Here is a 21,117-nt window from a genome sequence, read left to right on the forward strand (position 1 = left end):
AACCAAATTTTACCGTATAGTCTCCAAACTCCATTACTACAAACAAAACTTCTTCAAGGTTTAGTTGTCATATATATTAATTATTATACCTTTTCCACATTTTAATGTAGTAAATTTCTTCCATAAATGACTAGAATTCAATAGATTAAATAAATTTGAATATTTACAAAACATTGAAATAAGATGCAATCATTAAAATAATTTACAAATAATGACATGGAAAAGTGTTGGTGGAATGTGAAGGAAGCAGTAAACAAAGCTATTTCATGTAACATGATCTATATTTTGTTAAAATACATATAAACAGGTATATCTTTAGGAGAAGAGATTTCACATGGCTTTATTTTTTTTCAAAAATTTTCCACATTTCCATTTTCCCTTTCCAAATTTTCTTAATGATTATGTATTAACTTTTATAATCAGGGGATGGGAGAGGAAGACACAAAGGACCAACTATGGGGAAGGCCACTGGTACAATTTCACTCCACATTTAACAGTTTTGTTGCATAATTTTAGAGTAAGAAGAGGTTGCACAAAATACTATTATTTTAATTCCATGCTAATTGTGAAGGTAAGGTGAAAAGTGAATGTGCTACTCCACGGCCCCCAGTCTCAGTCGTAAAAGTAGAATTGTGTCGAGAGTTTTATATTTTTTAATAAGCCTCACAAATGCTTCTGTTGCCTAGCCAGTATTAGAATCCACTGAAATATAGAAAAATTAATATTTTAAAAGAATAAGATTGTATGATTTGTCAAAATCAGACATATATGGTAAGTATTAATGAAGACATAGAGCTAATGGAACTCCCACACCTGCTAGTGGGAATGTAGATCAGCAGAATCATTTTGTGAAACTCGGGCAGTATCTATTCAGTTGAACTTAATAGCATATTTTATAACTCAGCAATTCCACTCTTAGGGGGGGTGTGTGTGTGTGTGTGTGTGCACACTCCACAGAAGTGCTCCATAGAAATGCTTAATGTGTTCATCTGAATGCTCTCAACTGCACTATTAAAATCAAACAGCTAAATGTGCTCCAATAGTAGAGTAAAACAAATTTAGTGTAATTTTTATATAACAGAATACTACCAAGCAACAAGAGTCATGAAACTGCAACTATTGCAATATGAATGAATCTCAAGAAACAAAATATGGGTTCTGGCCAAATGGATGCATAGACAGAAACACTTTGCTTCCATGCACAACCAAAAGAAGGATAACAACCAATTTAAAAGCAAAATACAACCAGAACTTCCAAACTCCTTGGCAGTCCAATAATCAAGGAGTTAAAGAAACATTCATCCAGACTGGTAGGAGGGGCAGAGAGGACCTGTGGCAAGTCAAAGCGGCAGACCAGGGGACTCAGGTATTTACCACACTGGAGCACTGGGAGGAACAATGGGGGAGTGAGACAGACCACTGAAACTTTCAGCACAGGCCACTGAAGACTCAAAACCTCTGGCTGTAAAAATCTGTGAGGGTTGTGGCAGTGGGAGAAACTGTCAGTCTCATAGGAGAGTCCATTGGAGAGGCCCACAGGATCCCAGAGTGTATGCAAACCCAACCACTTGAGAATCAGCACCTGAAAGGGCACAATCTGCTTGTAGGAAGCAAGGGAAGTGATGGAAAGAGGGGCAAGAACCTAGTAAGCAGCCTTGTTCCCTCTCTGATGCCTTCCCCACAGACAGCACCACAACACAGCAAAGAGGGTTGCCCTGCCCTGGCAAATAACTAAGGCTCCACCCCTTACAACATAATAGGTACACCGAGACAAAGAAATATGACCCAAATGAAAGAACAGATTAAAACTCCAGAAAAAAACTAAGCGACAGAGACAGGCAACCTATCTGATGCAGAGTTCAAAACACTGGTAATCAGGATGCTCACAGAATTGGTTGAGCGTGGTTGCAAAATGAAGAAATGAAGGCAACACAAAGTGCAATAAAGGAAAATACACAGGGAACCAACAGTGGAGGGAAGAAAGCAGGACTCAAATCAACAATTTGGAAGAGAAAGAAGAAATGTCCAACCGGAACAGAATGAAGAAACAAGAATTCAAAAAAATTGAGAGGCTTAGGAACCTCTGGGACAACTTTAAACATTCCAACATCCAAATTATAGGGGTGCCAGAAGGGGAAGAGGAAGAAAAAGAAATCAAATACTTATTTGAACAAATAATGAAGGAGAACTTCCCCAATGTGGTGAAGGAAATAGACTTCCAGGAAGTCCAGGAAGCTCAGAGAGTCCCAAAGAAGTTGGACCCAAGGAGGAACACACCAAGACACATCATAATTACGTTACCCAAGATGAAAGATAAGGAGAGAATCTTCAAAGCAGCAAGAGAAAAGGAGGCAGTTACCTACAAAGGAGTTCCCATAATACTTATCATCTGATTTCTCAAAAGCAACCTTACAGACAAGAAGAGGCTGACAAGAAGTATTCCAAGTCATGAAAGGCAAGGACCTACATCCAAGATTACTCTATCCAGCAATCTATCATTTAGAATGGAAGGGTAAATAAGATGCTTCCCAGATAAGGTCAAGTTAAAGGAGTTCATCATCACCAAACCCTTAGTATATGAAATGTTAAAGGGACTTATCTAAGAAATAGAAGAAAATAAAAAACTATGAACAGTATAATGACAACAAGCTCACAGCTATCAACAACTGAACCTAAAAAACAAAAATTAAGCAAACAACTAGAATAGGAACAGAATCACAGAAACAGAGATCACATGGAGGTTTATCAGTGGGGAGGGAGAGGGGGAGAATGAGGGGAAAGGTCCAGGGTATAAGAAGCATAAATGGTAGGTACATAATAGACTGGGGGAGTTAAAAATAGTATAGAAATGGAGAAGCCGAAGAACTTACACGTACGACCCATGGACATAAACGGAGCGAGGGGATACTGGAGGGTGAGGGGGTGCATGGAGGAGGCAGATAAAGGGGAGGAATAAAGATAGGGGCAACTGTAATAGCATAATCAATAAAATATACTTTTTAAAATAGGTTAAATAAATTATGATTTATCTGTAAAAATAAAAAGAAACAAAATATGGAGCAAAAGAAGCCAGATTCGAATGATAGCATTATGATTTCATTTACATAAAGTTCAAAAACAGGCAAAAGTTACCTGTCATGTTAGAATTAGGAGAGTGGTTACTTTGGAGAGGAGTAATGGCTGTAAGGGGACACCAGGTGGTAGTATTGGGGTACAATAATGTTTGGTTTTCTTAATCTGCTGTTGGTTACCTGGGTGTGTTCAATTTGTGCAAAGTGTAGCTGTGCACTTAATGATTTGTTCACTTTTCTGTATAGGCTATGTTGATTAAAAGTTCAGATAAAACTGTAAAACCATCAATAGGAGGAAGTTCCTCCAAATAACAAAATTGTTTCAAGACAGACTGTCCTTCCATTAACTGTAAAAGAGGAATTTGGCCTGTAGTTGTGTGTGGAGCCTGCTTGTACTGACTAGACCAGTTCAGTGCAGGGGCCTCTGGTGGTTTGAGACGACCAAGTTGGGAATATTTATGCTATGGAAATGGTTGTTTTCCCAGAGAGCAGCTTACCCTGGATCATACTGAATTTAGATCTCTTTGCTCACAGGATATTTGGCTTGCTTCATAGCCAGTGTATTTATTAAATAATATAAAGTTGAAAGTGTCTACAGTGAGCATGCTTTTTAGAGTTATCCTTATCACAGTTTGAGACTGCAAAGAATCCTTTTTTGTTTCTGTAAATTTAAGGAGGCTTATTTGCATTCACATATCAATTTAGGAAGAGAAAATATGTCATTATGAACTTTCTGTATCACTTCATATTTGGTTTTAATGTCACAAATTAGCATTACAAGAACATTATACCACATCTTAAAATCTACCTTTAGTAATTAGAGTCATTGCAAATCACCAGAGACTGAAGCTATCTTGCTTTTTTCTTTTTTACTGCTAGAAAAAGATCATTGTAACTTTCAGTAAGCTAGTAGAATTATCACCTACATTTCTGAGACACCCAACTCTGCTGGTGTCTTCTGTCAGCCAGATTCATACAGGCATCACAGATGTTTAATCGTTGTGAGGGACATTGTTGTAACAAAAGGTGCCTAAATGGATGGTGTAACGTTTTTCTTTATTTTATCTGTTTAACTCTTATATCTCTATCTCCTCCTTTTCACTTTTTGTTTCTATTGGTGTCTTCAGTCTTCTGTTTATTTCTCTCTGTATCACTTTAGCTTTTCGGATATTAAGATCTTTTAAACATTGTGATGGATGGATTAAACTATTTTACTAGTTTCTTTTTAAGTATAACACAACAGGCCTAGCCCTGGCGGGGGTGGCACAGTTGGTTGTAGCATCATCTTGTAGACTGAAAAGGTGTGGGTTTGATCTCCAGTCAGGGTGCATACCCAGATTGTGGGTTAGCTCCCTGGTCGGGGTGCATATGAGAAGGCAGCCAATCCTGTTTCTCACATTGATGATGTTTTCCTTTCTCTCTCTCTCTGAAAGCAATGAAAAAATGTCCTTGGGTGAGAATAGATATTTAAAAAAAAAAAAAAAGAACAACAGGCCCAAGTGGAGTTACTAATGCTAAGCTCCACATCACCAAACCGAGACTTAATTACAGTCTTTGGACTTAACTACAGTTTATAAACTTAATGTACAGTTTTACAGCTCTCCCAGAGATGGAATCTTAAATCTTAAATCAGGAATCACCTGATCAGAAGCACTAGTTAGGTAATCTGCCTGATAAACTCCTGCCATTCCCTAAAGGAAAGTAACTTTGCAGTAACCAACTCGCTTGTTTGCCAAGTATAACTTAACATTTTCTTGCTCCCTTCTCGCTATGAAAGTCTTTCATTTTGTAGAGCTCCATGGAGCCCTTATCTGCTAAATTGGATGCTGCCTGACTCAAATTGATTTTTTGCTCAAATAAACTTAAATTTTTAATATGCCTGTTTCTCTTTTAACATTCCCCAGAGGAAGTTTGGAGATCATTCTTATTCATGTGAAAAAAATTTATTTTCTCAACCATATTTTTCCTTTGTGACAAGAAATGACTTATTATTAGGTGTCATTAAAATTTTTTAATTTTTTTTATTTTCTAAGAACTCCCACTACTATCATGCACTAAAAAGAATTATAGTGATTAACAGTGATTAAAAATGTATCATTATAGCCCTGGTCAGGTGGCTCCATTGGTGGAACATCATCCCATACACCAAAAGGTCAGGGGTTCAATTTCCTGCTCAGGGCACATACCTGGGTTGCAGTTTGATCCCCGGTCAGGGAACGTATGGGAGGCAACCAATAGATGTGTCTCTCACATCGATGTTTCTCTCTCTCTCTACCCCCCCACCTCTCTCCCCCTTTATCTCTCTCTAAAATCAATGAACATATCCTTGGGTGAGGATTAAAAAAATGTATCAATATAGATGATTACTTGTTGTGGAGCACTGAAAGGAAAGAAACAGGAAAGTGAAAGAAAATGTAAAAGGGAGGGAAATATATGTATGTATAGAGAGAGAGACAGATAGACAGATAGAGAAAATATGTTTTGCTTGCTATAATGTTAAAACTGGTTATTGGGTTCAGCTATTGTTAACTAGTTCCTTTTTTTTTTTTTTAAATCCTCACTCAAGGATATGTTCATTGATTTTAGGGAGAGAGGAAGGGAGAGAGAAACATTGGTGTGAAAGAAACATTGATTAGTTGCTCCCAGGCCAGGGATGGAACCCGCAGCCTAAGTATGTGTCCTGACCAGGAATCAAACCCACAGCCTTTGGTCTACCAGACGGTGCTCCAACCACCTGAGCAACCTGGCCAGGGCTGTTCCATTTTTTAATAAAGCTCCCCATCTTTTCTCCAACATATTACAAAATGGTGATATTCTATGATTTTTCAAGTTTTTTTTTAAATTGTGATTCTTCTATAAAGAAAACCTTTATTATCTTTTTTAGTTACTCCAAGGAACAGTTTGTACAGGAAAGATGGGCTTGATTTCCTTTCTCTCCATGTATTGCCTTTAACTTTTTAATTTTAATAGATTTTTTTACCTCTAGAAGTTGTCTTTTAGAATATTGATTTTTACTCATATTTTCAAACTCCTTTTATTTATTGAAATATGCTGTAGTACTTTTTATATTCTGTGTTTGATAATCCCATTATATAAAGAAATTTGAGCTAATCTGACCACGTCATCTGTTGTTTCTGCTGTGGATCAGAGTACTTTATTTCCTTTTGAACTTTAGAGTACTAGAGATCAGAGTACTTTATTTCCTTTTTTTTTCTTGGTGTCTTACCTTTGGAAATTCTTTGTAGCTTTTATAAAGGTAAATTCCTCCATAGAGGAGTTTCACGTGTTTCTATCATGTGTCTGTAGGAATAACGGGCCTGAGAGCTCTTTAAAAAAAGTCAATTTTCCTATTGAAATATTTTAGATCATCTATTTAGTGTGGATTTAGGCTTCAAACTGTGTTTTGTGATTATAAATAATCAAGGAAGAATTTTCTTCCTCTTGTATTTAGCCCCAGATTTTGAGATAGGCAATGTTTTGGGGGTAGTAAGAAAGTTTTAAACTAATTCATCCGATGTTGAGAGTCTAGCCATTGGTATCTCAGAGTTATGGACAACTCTCCAACTTGGGTGGCCCCGGAAGTTGCCTTTGGTCCCTTGGCCTTGAAGGTCACTTAAGCTGAAGGAAGCTCCATTCCTTAGGTTCAGTAAATGCCTTCAAAGCAAAAAGGTCAGTTTCCACATTTTGCTTACCTCTCTGACCTCCCGCATTTACTTTTTTTATGGCCTATGTATTTCTCATCTTTTAACAGGTTATTAATGCATTTAATTTTAAAAATATATTTTATCTACCATTTTTACTTGTTTTTAGCAAGGACCTCAGTTCACAAACTCAGCTTATTTTATCAAAAATACAAACACCATTCACCATTACGTGCTCTTTCTTTAACTGTGCTTCATTCTTTAATACTGAAGTACATATTTTGTAGTTCTTTCTAATTATTTTGTGCTTGTCATTTGTGTATATTCCAGTCCTGTTGAGCACACCGGATTCTGTTTCATTTCATTTCACTTACTAACTATTCAGTAAAATTCTCACTGATCTGTATAAAAATGTGAACTTTTTATTAAGATTATTTCAGAGTACATGGTAGTTTATTGATATGAAGGAATGAAACCCCATTTTCTTTTTTTTCCCTTTTTTCTTTTTTTCTTTTTTTTGAAACCCCATTTTCTGAAGTACCTAACTTACTTTTGAGGGAGGACTTCCCAAATAGAGAAACTTGGCTAATATTTGGGAATCGTTAGTTAAATATCTGTGTCATATACATACATATATGGGAATTTTATCTTTTCTCTGTGCTTTATCAAGTAAGCATAAAATGGTCTAAAAACACTTCCTTTTCCTTTTGAGATGTGAGTTTGGTCAGGAGGGACAGATTGTCCCTCTGTAGGTTCTGCAGCAGATCGGAAGCAGATGTGGCCTTGGGAGGAGACTGCTAGGGGGAGAACAAATGTATGAGTAATCTGGAAAAAGATTAAAGGCAAATTATGAGTTAAATGTCAGCCTTTGGCCCAAAACTTTTCCATTCTTGGTACCCTGAAGAGGCAAGCAACTGAGTGTTCTTAAAAAGAGAGAGGCTGTTCTTAAAAGTAATACTACTTCTCTATGATTACTGCTCTACTTCCAGGGGGTTGGGGTTTTTTTATTTTTAAATAATTTGATTTTGATTTTGTTTGGTTAGGCTATAACCCTTCATTTGGCTGTATTTGTACTTTAAAAGCATTGTTTTGTTTGATTAGAGAATGTTTTTAAAATCATATGCATTTGTCAGTGCGTTTCTAGGAATGTCTGGCATGTTCATTGGTCAAATGTCTTGCAGGTGGAAATAAAATTTTGTGAGGAATCTCATGGATCAAATACAGATCTATTTTTACTTTAATGAAACTATTCAAAACATAAAGACTTCAGTTGGGGTGTCAGTATTAGCAGCTGGTCCGGGAAGAGTTGCCGGGATAGCGCCCGCTGAGGACTGCCATGACTTTCCCATTCCCGGTGCCTCCTGTGGTTGAGCTTGAATGATGCAGTAGATATGCACCAGCTGGGCATCCACAGGTGTTTTAGCTCTCTGAAGCGCTTCGTAGTTCACTGGGCATGCTGTTTTACTCTATATCCACAAATGCGCCTTTATTAGAATTCAGTGAAGATACTTTTTAGATTTGTTTTTACCCCACCCAATTGGTAATTATTAGACTAATTCCACTCCCCAAAGGAATGCTTGAGACGTAGGGTTAGGAACAGTTATAACCAATTCAAAGTTATACTTAGGAATAAGAAACAAATCATAGGTTGTAGTCCATCTTGTAAATAAATAGTAAATAACAATAAAATTGGAATCTACTTACAATACAATGAAATTTTCCAGCTTCGCTTTCTTTCTTTATGGACATGTTATTTACACTTTTAAAATGCACCTACCTGATTTGGGACAGTTATCAGGTCGTAATGATTCTTAAATAGCACGATATCTTTTCAGTAACAATTCTAAGAATAGTGTAAGAAAATTCATTTATTATTTTTTAAATCAAGGATAAGCCCTTTGGAATCATTTCAGTAAATCATATTCTTCTATTCACTCACCAAGCTTTACTGAACAAGCTGTTCAGTGCTAGCTACTAAGTTGAGGCACTGGTGACAGCACATTTCTAGCCCTCAAGAACCTTCTGTTTAATTCTGTTCAGATATGCCAAGCCACTGAAGAAAAACGTTCTTTCTCATAGACCATTGATTTTCTCTGTTGCCTGTGCTGCTCACGTTAGTTAATATCTTATGGTTGAAATTAGTTATCCCATCCTGTGGTTGTTGGAGGCCACCAGAATAAAATAGGTGAAAAGGTGATCTGTCCAATATGCATTTTTTATATTTTAAATTTCTTTATAAATCCATTTATTTAGATATAATTTACATGTAATAAAATGCACCTATTTTAAATGTGAAGTTAAATGAATTTTGACAAAGTATACACTGTAACCACCACCTCATTCTCCTGAGACAGAAACCTGGTTGTTATTCTAGATTCCTCACTTGCTCATGTTCAGATGACTACTAATTTCTGTCTGTGCTACACTCTGAAATCCCACAGAACGTACCCCTTTCTCTTGACTCTCATAGCTGCTGCCTTAGTTTTTGACATGCTCTTACTGTTTTTCACCTCTATTACTGCAGTCTGTCGATACTTTATAACTGGTTTTTGACTCATGTCTTTCATATCCTCCATAATGCTACTAGGTTCTGATTATTTTAATCACGGTATCCCCAACTCACTTAAAAACCTTTGGAGAGTCTTGGCAGTTCCCATTACAAATCGTCAATTTCTGAGTAAGAGATTGATTGGTTCACAGTGGCAACCGACTTGATGATAATAATCATATATCACTTCGCAGATAGAAAATATGCATGGAGTAGCAGATTTGTGGAGGGAAGATGATGAGTTAGTTCACTTAACATTTGTCTTGTGTTTTAGTTTGGAAATGATCAGAGTCATTTTTATTTGATTTAAGCTTTATGTTAACAACTATAGGGCAGGAAAGAAGCATCTTTTAAACATCTATCTCAAACACCAGGAACTCTTCTGAGATGTTTGATATTGATGAAAAGAATAATTTTGTTAATGCTAGGTGGGAAAAACTACAATGTTCATTGTATTTACATTTGAAGAGATTAAGTTTAATGCATGAACTCTAATTTTTGTCTACATGCACCAGCCTTTCAAAAATATATTCCTATAATTATTTAAGCATGTCTCAGAAACCACAATACACATATAAATAATGAGATTTACCTTTTAGATTGGTAACGGTAACCTCTGAGGTAAAATGCTTGATTGCAGAATATTCCTTTACCTTGAATGGGAGCACGACACACTAGAAATATTTAAAAATGACAATAAAAAACTTACTTCTTGTTAAAGACCTTGCCTCAACCTTAATTGTCAACACATAGGGTGTTTTCACTGGTAGGTAGGACATTTTTTTTAAAGATTTTATTTATTTATTTTTAGAGAGGGAAGGGAGAAAGAGAGAGAGAGAGAAACATCAATGTGCAGTTGCTGGGGGTCATGGCCTGCAACCCAGGCATGTACCCTGACTGGGAATCAAACCTGCGACACTTTGGTTCGCAGCCCGCGCTCAATCCACTAAGCTACGCCAGCCAGGTCGTAGGACATTTTTTACACATACGTAGGAAATCCTATATAGGATAGGTAGGAAATCTTAACACAGGAAGAAGAATTATTAAATATAGTGCCTGGTAAAGTACTTTTAGGCCTAAGTGTTACATTAGTTATTTGAATAGTCACTGAATGGATTACTCTAATAGAAGTGAGTTTTACCAACCTGCTCTGGGGTATTAGTTAGAAAAGGAATTATTCCCTTCTCTAAAAAACAGTGAATGTCTCAATCAGAATTTCAGCAAGTTACTTTGTTGATATCAGCAATTGGATGCTAAAGTTTATATGGAAAAGCTAAGACCCAAATTAGCAACGCAAAGAACAAAGTTGGAGGACTCACACTAACTTATTTCAAGACTTGGCATAAAGGCACGGTAATCAGGACAGTGTGGTATTATTGAAAGAATAGACACATACATCAATGGAACAGAATAGAGGGCCCAGAAATAGACTCACACAAATATAGTCAAGTGATCTTTGACAGAAGAGCAAAGTCAATTCAATAGAGAAAGAGTAGTCTTTTCAATAAATGGTACCAGAACAATTGAATAGTCTTATAAAAAATGAACCTAGACACATCTTATACCTTTCACATAATTAACTCAAATTCTATCATAGACCTAAATGTAAAACACAAAATAGACAACTTCTAAAAGAAAGTCTAGAAAACCTTGGATTTGGCAAAGTATTTATAGTACAACACCTTGTGATCCAAGAAAGAGAGAGTTGGTTAGTTCGACTCAGGAAAATTAAAATCTGCCCTTTGAAAGACACTATTTAAAAAATGAAAAAGGCCCTGGATGGCATGGCTTAGTTGGTTGTGCATTGTCCCACAAAGCCAAAGATGGCCAGTTCAATTCCTACCCTGTCAGGGCACATGCCTGGGTTGTGGGTCAGTCCCTGCTTGGGATACATGAGAGGCAACTGATCAGTGTTTCTCTCCCTCTCTTTTTCCCTCCCTTCCCCTCTCTCTAAAAATAAATAAATAAAATAATTTTTAAAAGAATGAAAAGAAAAGTCACAGACTGGGAGAAATATTTACACATCATATGTGATAGGAATCACATCCATTATATATTACAAAACTCTTAAAATTCAACAATAAAAAACAAAGAAACCCATTAAAAATGGGCACAAGACCTGAAATACAGAAGGAAGAGGCACACATGGGAGTATGCAGATCTTCGTCTCAAACACTGTCTCCAGTAAAAGGAACCTGGCTCCGTGGGGAGATGGCTGATTCTAGGCCTGGGGTAGGAAATACGAGTCTAGAGAACTTTGTGTGCCAGAAAGTAAGGACGCACTGAAAACAAACCTCCACACCCACATCAGTGGTGGAAGTATGTTCAAGGGACACATTGAAAAAGCTTCCAGTACTGAAGGTGGAACAATTTAAGTAAAGTGGTATTAGATTATAACCCAAAGTATAAAATAAATATTCATGCATCCAAACTGATAATAAATAAATAAGTGGCAGGAAAAAAACCCCTCCTAGGATGGAGAATTTCAAGTAATTTATGTAGACACTGCCCTCAAGGAGGGGAAACTGAACTTTCCACCCCCTAAGTATGGGCTGCCCATAATGACTTCCTTCCAAAGAATTCAGGGGAAGGAAGAGCAACTTTACATTGGAGAAGCCTGAAAAACAGCCTCAGCCAGGGATCAGGTTCAACATCAACAGTGATGTTATGTTAGTTATTAGTACGTATCTTAACCCTAGTCTAGTCACTGGGAAAACATCAGACCAATCCCAGTAGAAGGGCGTCCTAAAAATAACTGATGAGTAAGCCTGAAAACTGTCCAGGTCATCAATAACAAGGGAAGTCGGAGAAGCTGTCACAGCTAAAAGGAGCCCAAGGAGATGTAACAAGTAAATATAATGTGGTGCTCTGGATGGGGTCCAGGAGCAGAATGAGGAGAGTAGATAAAAACTAAGGAAATCTGGATAAAACATGGACCTGAGTTAGTGAGAATGTAGTGATATTCATTATTGTAAAAATGTGCTGTATTAATGTAAGATGTTAGAAATAGGGGGAACTGGGTGGAGAGTATGTGGGAACTGTACTATCATCTATTTTTCTATAAATCTAAACTGTTCTGTTAAACAAATCAAAGTACTATTTGAAGGTCTCACAATAACCCAGTGTTTTCTGTCTCTCTGCAGTTTTGAGAGTGTTTGCTGCCTTGCTGACTCTACTTCTCTCTCAGACATCACTTTTGATGGCAATCCTATAGCTCAAGAGTCATGGTACAAGCACACCGTCCTTCAGAACATGCAGCAGCTGCGCCAGCTGGATATGAAGAGAGTCACGGTGAGAACGCTGCCGAGGTGCTCGCTAGGCTCCCGTCCTCACGGTGGACTGGGAAACTGGGATGCATCTGCTCTGCTTGATAGTGAGCTAGGGATTATCATAAATGTCATTACGGTATATTTCATAATTATAATTATAGATTATTTTTACCACCCTTGAATGTCATTGAATAGGGCTCTTTAAATTCCTAGCCTTCTATTTAAATTAATCACTGTGCTTGTATTTTTATTCTTGCTTAATACCTAACTAATAATTTACTTTGGAATAGGTAGGAATTGCATTGATAATGGCTAAGAACATGGGTCCTGGAGCCAGAATGTATATGTCTGAATCCTGGCCTGACTATTTTCTAAGTCATGTGTCCTTCAGCAGTTTACTTAACTGTTCTATACCTCATTTTCTCAAAGTGAAATGGGGCTCATAATTGTATTACATCATAGGGTTGTTGTCAAGGTGAAATGAAGTACTAAACCTTAGAACATGACTCTGCCAATTTCAATATGAATGCTGAATGATCAGCTGGGTTTATTTAGTTGCCAGTTAACTCACGGCTGGTACCCCACTTCACGATGTGTGCAGTTTGCATCTCTCCCTTGGCAACATTGTAGGCAGCTAAGGGGGCTAGCAGGTAGTTAAGTGTTGATTCATTCATGAATACCAGGGTCTGGTAGAGTTCTGCCTCTGTCTTTGTTCCTGCTCGGAGGCACGGCTCTTTGTCCTCTACATTTGCTCAGCCTGCACCATCAGCACTGTTCGTACTTCTCCCCTGGTCTCCATGCCTTTCTTAGGTGAGCACCTCGGGCACTTCTCATTGCTCTTGCTGATAAGGTTGAGGTTGAGGTGAGGTGAGGTTAAGGTTGAGGTGGTTAAGGTTGAGGGTAAGAGGTGAAGCTAACCTATTTATATAAATTAGTACTTTATATATTGTTTCTTACAGTGAATTTATATGTCATACTTGTCTACCTAACTAATGTCCTAACGGGCAGAAGCTGTTCTTGTTCCTCTCCTAACACTTACAGATGTTCTGTGCACTTTTCTTCTGTCTCATCAGTGTTGACAGTGTAGTGATGTTCAATAGAGACTTGTTGGTTGAATGAGATTTACCTACTTCTATGCCTTATGTAAAGGAGAATTATACTGTATATAGTCATTGTCCTTGTGCAGTTGATAGACTGTGTTTGCCTGGTTAGGAAATGAGGGCAAGCCCCACCCTGGGCAGGGAGCGGGGCCAGCTGTCCTGCTGAATGCAGAGCAATGTCCTTCACATCTGTCCTGCACTGTTTTCAACACTTAAAAAAACTCAATGGAAGCAATCTCAATGTTACAGAAAAGTTGTGCATTCAGTATAAAAAGCTTTTTTCTTGAACCATTTGAGAGTGAGCTGCCGACTCAATTCCCTAACAACGCTGAACACTTTAGTGTATATTTCTTATAAGCAAAGACATTCTCCTGTGCAAACACAATATAACCAGTGAAATCAGGAAGTGAATATTGAGTAATTACTGGTGTTGAATTTCTCACACCACATTCAATTTTACCTATCACATCAACAATATTTTGTATAGCAAGATGATCCCATTTGAAATTACACATTTGTGGGGCCTAATAAAATATTAATACTTTTCTTCCCACCTTTTAAGTTCTTCTGGCTGAGCTAAAAAGCCAAATTGAAAAGATACAGATTAACAGGAGAAAATCAAAGTTTAATATACGTGCATGGGGAATTCACATAGGCATGATAGATAATTCCATGAAAATCCCAAAGACAGTGAGGCAGCATTGGGGATGTAAGCTATTTTTGGATAAAGGAGAAGGTGAGGAGATGGGGTATTAGATTTCAGAAATGGAAATGGGCAATTTACATTTGTGTGTAATTTGAAAAAGAGCAGAACACACTTGGCAGACAAGTCCTTGTGAGGTGACTCAGACGGCAGGGCATGGAGCGTCTGCCTGGCTGAGGCCTCTTGTTTCCAGCACTGAACTCAAGCTAAGCAAAGGCGATGTCCTCAGGTCTCCTTCCTGCAGCAGGTTTCTCTCTCTGAATCTCTTGGGTGGGAAATAGGTGAGGGTCAAAGGTTCTTTCTGAGTCTTTTGTTTTTTAATAAACAGCTTGAAGTAAATATTCAAAAAAGCAGCTTCTTGGTGGCAGAAGTCTGGGCCCTCCGCATTGCATACAGATGTGTTTTGTTGCCACATCTCTGTTGCCGCCATTTTCCGGGCACAGTCCCTCAGTTTTCCTTAACCTGCATGACTTTGGTGTTTAGGAAGATTACACATCAGTTACTTTGTGGAATGACCTCAATCCAGGTTTTTTTATGTTTCCGCAAGGTTAATTTTTAGCCATAGATCTTTGGTATAAATGTCACAGAAGTGATTTTGTATTCTTCTTATTGCATCTGATGGTCAAGTGAGGTGTAATTGATATTTATCCCTTTATTGATGTTGTTCAATGAAGATGAAGCCAGGGCTCTCCATGTGAAGTTCCTGCTTTCTCTTTGTAATCCCATTCCTCATAAAAATTTCAATTCATTCATTTATTCATGTTAGAGTTGTTGCCTGTGGAAATGAGGCTCCTCCATGGCATCACAAGGAAAGCATTCCAAGGACCCACCCATGGGAGATCATGGTGTGGCAAGGATTATTCAGGTGCAAATCTGCCACTTAGTTTCCAGTGTCCCATATCTGTCTGTTCTGCCATGGAAAAAGTCCAGCTGTGTCCTCAGCAAGGCTAAAACAAAGGCCAGAGTCCAGAGTTTCTGTTTCATATTAAAGCTTAGTCCTTTGGAGCCCACACGGTCTGCATGGCTGCTAGACCCACATGGTTATGCATTCCCAGGCAAGGGAGGAACACACGAACGAATGGATGCGTGTGGGTCACTGAGTGAGAGAGAGGGAGAGCTTCTTTGTTCCCCTGGGGTTATTATAACCAGGAGCCTTTTCAAAGTAACCAATCAACTTCCCAAGCTTTTGCAGGCTTTTGATGTGTCCACACCCCCTTTAGACTGACAGGCCTCTGTACTACCTCCCTCTGCACGCCCCCAACAACCTGGTACTGTAGGGCAGACAGTGCTCCTGGGGAGATTTCCTGTGCTCCAGGGATTCGGTGTCCTTGGTGGCAGTCCCCTGGGGTGTGTGAATGAGCCTGTAAAGGCTATAACTTTCTGGCTAAGCAAGTGGGCTTATGCTCCCCAGTTTATTAAAGTCAATCTCTAATTCCCTTTGTGCCCTGTCTTCTTAATATATAGTTAACTACTTACAGTAACAGTATGGACCATCATATTTAGTTTCAGTTTTTGTTTATAAATTTTTAGCAATTTTAGTGTGAAACATTATACCTTTTTATAGATTGTAACTGGATTGGCAAAAAAGTTATATTGGAACACAGTCATCTTCATCCATTTATGTATTATCTATGTCTGTTCTGATTAGTAGAACTGAGTAGTTGCTCAAGAAACTATATGGCCTACAAGCATAAAATACTTTCCATCTTGCTAGAAAGTTTGTTGACTGACACCTGTTCTATAAGATTTTTTCTGTTTAAAAGACTATCTCAGTTAAATATGTAATTTACCCTGTAAACCTTCTAGCTAGAGTAGATTACACAAATATTTAGTGATCTTCTATGAACCAGGGCTGTGATTCCCAAACTGTGTGCCAAAGATGCTGTACTTAACTCACAGGGGCACTGTGGAAAACTTTCTATTTTTAAGGGAAATGCAGTGATATTTGGTATCTGTGAGATACTGAAAAACTTCTAGTTCCAGGTATTTTACCATTCAACATTAGATCACACTGTATTTCTCTCTCTGGCATCATATCTTTGCAAAGTTGAGTTTTCAGTGTATTGTGATAAAAACAAAAACCATTCCAATCAGTATGGAACAGGAAACAATGGTGGCAGTGTCTGGTTGTTAAAATCAGCAGCTAGTCAGATATTAACAAAAGATAAGGGAGCCAGGCATCTAATTAAACTGGATTTACTAAGAAGTTACAGCTTCACAGACACCCCAGGGGACAGCCACGTCCACTATCAAAGGGACTTAATCCTGGAACAGGCAGGAAAGATCAGCTTTCCAGTTCTCCCCAAGGAAACACCCATCTGTTCCCATAGACTAATGGGGGGTTGGGGCGGGGAGAATCAGCAAGGGAAAATTTCCTCTGCTGGGGCATGTGCAGTAGAAGCCAGGTGATGACCATAAAGGGGAGGAATCTAGCCTGGGAAAATCTGGGGAAAAGACTGGACAGGATAAGGTCGGTCATGGAACCCAAAAGATCCAGGAAAGGGATTGGATAGGAGAAGGGTCCAGCACAAGCTCACAAAAGATTAGGAAGATTGGTTAGTTTAAATGAAAGCTCCCTCTCTCCCAAGCCCAAGGTAATATAATCAAAGACCAACAAAAGCCCAGGTGCGTTCTCTTTCAGCAGCAACCACATGGGCCTGGGTGATGCAGCTCTGGGTGGAGAGGGCTAGATGGGAACAGAGACTGTGCTGGACTACTAGAGTCTTGGATGATAGGCTAATGCCACAGCAGCTTCGGGTCCTGGTCCTCCTCCTAGGTTTGGGAAGGCCCCAGAGGCTGGACTTGTGCAGTGAGACAGAGCTGAGCCACATGGTAATGGATGAGGCAGTGCAGCAGCCTCTATAGGGGCATTGCTGCCCAACGTGCCCTTTCATTAAATGTTGCCACTGTTGCTCAAGTTCTCCTATGTGTGAGCCCCTGAAATTCTTTCCTCGCAACTTTGGAAACCCATTTCCAGACTAGTCCAGCAGACCCACCTTGGTCCTGGTTCACATCCAACAGCACAATCTAATCACAATGTGTGTGAAGTAATTTAATGCCGTACAGGTACACATGTTCCATTGGTAAGTAATTGTGGTTATTTAGGAGTGGTATATTTTTTCTTTCAATTTATATGTATTATATTTTCAAATGGCTACAAAGTTGCTAGAGCATGAATATTTATTAAGTCATTTCTTAACTACAGTAAACAGAGCTGTAGCACATTTCTTTTGACCTAGAGGTACTTTGGAAAAATTCCTGAAACATTCATTCTTAGTCACGTTGAACTGAAAAGTTTCTATACTAGGGTCTGTATTAGATACTAGAGATGATAAGATCAGGATTTTAATTACAGTGTAGTGCAGAGTCAGTCATGCAGCCAGATTATAACCCAAAATGACTAGGTAGATAGATCAATTGATAGATATGTGTGTGTACACATACTCACACACATAGCCCAGTTATATCAAAGAGCAAAGCACTCCTATGCTTACTGGAGAAACAGGCAGAGTTCCAAAGGAGAAAATACTTGACTTGAGTCTTAACAAATGGCAAAGAAGGAGGAGGCTATACCTCCAAAGAATGGTCTAGGGAGAGAGAGAGTGTGCAAAATGCAGAGGGGTGCCGGGAGAATATAGCAATTGATAGCAGTTCAGCATGGCCGAGCAATGAGCATGCATGGGGGGACTAGTAGGAGGAAGGGTGTTTGGCAGGCAAGGACCAGGCCATGAAAGGCACTGTATGTCACAATAAAGAGGTTGGATTTTTGTTATGAACATAATAAGAAGCCCTTGAAGAATTTAACCTAGTTAAATTGGAATTGCTTATGAGAAGGATTGTCTCTCTGTGTAGCAGCCCAGGGGATGAATTGGAGAGGAAGGGATGAGGATGAGGGGAAAGGCAGGGACATTAGTCAGATCAGGGTGAGAGCTTCTGCGGTCCAAGCCAGAGGGATGGCAAGAGATAATGGGGTACTCAGAGAGAATATGAGTTGCTGGCTTCAATACCTATTTAGCTTTTATTATCTCTGTTAAGAAGAATGGATTTTAGTCTGTAAAGTGTAGAAGTAAATATTAATAAGGTAAAAGTGAAGCCTAGAATAGGTGAATTAGTTAGTTTGAATTCAGACCCATCTAGATCAGGGCCTAGCATACTTTTTCTGTAAAAGGGCCTGATTGTAACTATTTTAGGCTTTGGGAACTATACAGGCTCCACTGAAAACTACTCGGCTCTGTCACTGTAGTGTGAAAGCAGGTATGTACAATTCATAAATGAATGAGCATGGCTGTGTTCTGATAAAACTTTATTTACAAGAGCAGGTAGCAGACTGGATTTGGCCTGTGGGCTGATCTAGAGCACTGAATAAACAGCAAATGAATTGCTACACCACTGAAGCTGTTTCTGAGAAGCCGTGTTTAGTAATAGAGTAGCTGAAAGGTAAGCAATCTAACCTGTCACAGGAAGAAAGAATATATATTCCACAAATTGTAACGATAAACTTAATATCAATTATGAAAGAAAACTGAATTAGATGATCAAAAGATGGGTTGTGAGTATTTAAGGAATTGATCACTAGGAGGCAGCATGAGTTCACTAAAAGCAATTCACACCAGTTATTTTTCCGATTTAGATGTTACAAATAGCCCCTCTCAGAAGGGTGCTATGGATAGTGTTTTGGTACTTAAGCAAAGCATTTGACAAAGTCTTTTGTGAGATTGCTTCAAGTAAATTGGGTGACAACATGGCTAAGTGGATTTGTGGTTTAGATCAAATGGATTAGATCAACCAGTTGATGCGGGAACTGATTGATGGCGGCTGCAGAGGAGCCTGTGCTGGCGTGCCGAGAGGCTTTTCCTCGGGCCCCTCCTGTTCTGCATTTTTGTTCAATGACTAGATGACAATATTTATTTTATTCTGATAAAGTATGTGAATGACAGAACCCGGAGAAGATGGAGATCCTGATATATTGGTTGATCAAATCAGAATCTAAAAGTAGCTCAGTGATCTAGAACGGGTTTAGCAAACTAGAGCCTGTGGGCCACATCCATTCTGCAGTCTGCGTGTGTGTGGCTTTCAAGTGAAGAATGGTTTTTATATTTTAAAGCATTGTTTTTAAAAAGAAAAGAAAAACAGAATATGTAATAGACATCTTATATAGTTCATAAAGCCTCAAATATTCGTTATCTAGCCCTTACAGAAAAAGTTTGCTAGCCTCTAGTCTAGTAAAATAAGACGAATTTAGCAAGATAAAAAACAGATAAATTAAACATTCTGAACTTGACTCCACAACATCAAATAAAACAATTCTCACCCCAAATGCAGAGAGATAAGAAAGAAAGAAAAACTAGCCTTGGAATTGATATGTTCAAATTCAGTTGTGAGATGTGATTGTTAGAAGTTAACATGGTTTGAAAAAAAATTCATTTATAAAAATGGAAGATCCCCCCAAAAATGGAGATAATAGTCTTTAATGATCAGACAAACTGGAGTTTTCCAGAAAAGCTGGCATGACTTATTGACAAAGGAAGAAACATAAGGAAGATATTGCAGATCTTCAGATATTTTCATGACTGTCCAGTAAGAGAAAAGACACATTTTGAAAGGCTAACACAAAGACTGTTGTATAGAAAATTCTGGGAGGTGGAATTTTCTCCTATTTATTTCTAAGGCAGTATTTTGTGAATATAGGCAGTATGTCCACAATTCTGAAACAGATACAATGTCTAAAGTTTTCATGTGGAACGCACATTTAGTTGGCTTAATATGAACTTATAATTTGCTCTCTAAAAAGTGGAATAGCCTATCTGAGACAGAAGTGATGATGTGGTCACTATCACTAATGCTTACCAATGCATTCTGATTCTTGTCCTCTTTCGGACATGTGGAAAGATGATATTTCCTTTCCTCTTGCAGTTAGGTGTGTTCATGCAACTTGCTTTTGCCAATGAAATGTGAGCAGAGGTAATGTATATAATTTCCAGGGGGAAGCATTTAAAAGCCAGTGTGTGATTCCCATGCCTTTCTCCCATGGTCGTTGTGGAACATGTGATGGTTTGGAGATGCCATCAGATCACGACACGTGGGAGCACTGAGCCACGGTATGCAGGACAGGTGTAGTGCCCTCTGCGTGACCAAGAAGTGAACTTTCCTTACTGTAAGCCGGTATGAGTTGTGAAGTTGTCACAGCAGAACCTAGCCATCCTGGCTTCAACCTCTTGGGAGTTAACAGCTGGTTTCACTGGGCCAATAGCAGTCAGGCGACAGGGCTGCCAGTGCTCATGCACTCTGCCATGAACTATGACCCCAGGAAAATCAGCTTTCTCTGTAAAACAGGATTGTTTGAATGAAAAATATGGGCCATCTTTTCTAGACAAAAATTGATTTTAAAGTTTGTTTTAATACTTGACATAGTCAAAGAAAACAATGTATTTTTCTAACTGTCTGTTCTATTATTTTTAACTCTGTGGTTGAAAGCCTACAATACCATTTACTTTCTTAATTCCACAGAAATTGCTGCGTATATTAGGATCATTTTGTTTAGTTTGGAATAAGATTTCTCATATAATATATGCATTGTTTTAAGGCCTTAATAATCTGCTAACAGATCATCCAGGTTATCAAAACACTATTAAATCACTATACTTCTTAATTAATTTGAAATCATTCCTGTACTAGGTCTTCATAACAACCAAAATATGGAAAAAAATGGACTTTTTTGGGTCCCAGCTACATCTTTCATTTGCTATATAAAGGATGTGGCTCTTATCCCAGAAATTGAACTATTA

General features: G+C 38.3%; 1 protein-coding gene across 5 annotated transcripts in view; it reads left to right on the forward strand.

The window, feature by feature from the left end:
- Nucleotides 1–21,117, forward strand: part of LRRC49 (leucine rich repeat containing 49) — a 159,917-nt gene that overhangs the window by 82,541 nt on the left and 56,259 nt on the right. For all 5 annotated transcript variants that reach the window (XM_045848719.1, XM_045848721.1, XM_045848720.1 and 2 more), the window contains one exon: nt 12,404–12,551. In XM_045848719.1, the coding sequence (XP_045704675.1) occupies nt 12,404–12,551 (148 nt within the window). The remainder of the gene's footprint in view (nt 1–12,403; nt 12,552–21,117) is intronic.

Source organism: Phyllostomus hastatus, unplaced genomic scaffold, assembly GCF_019186645.2.
Source record: "Phyllostomus hastatus isolate PE091 unplaced genomic scaffold, TTU_PhHast_1.1 phas_contig_62, whole genome shotgun sequence".
NCBI classification, from domain to species: domain Eukaryota; kingdom Metazoa; phylum Chordata; class Mammalia; order Chiroptera; family Phyllostomidae; genus Phyllostomus; species Phyllostomus hastatus.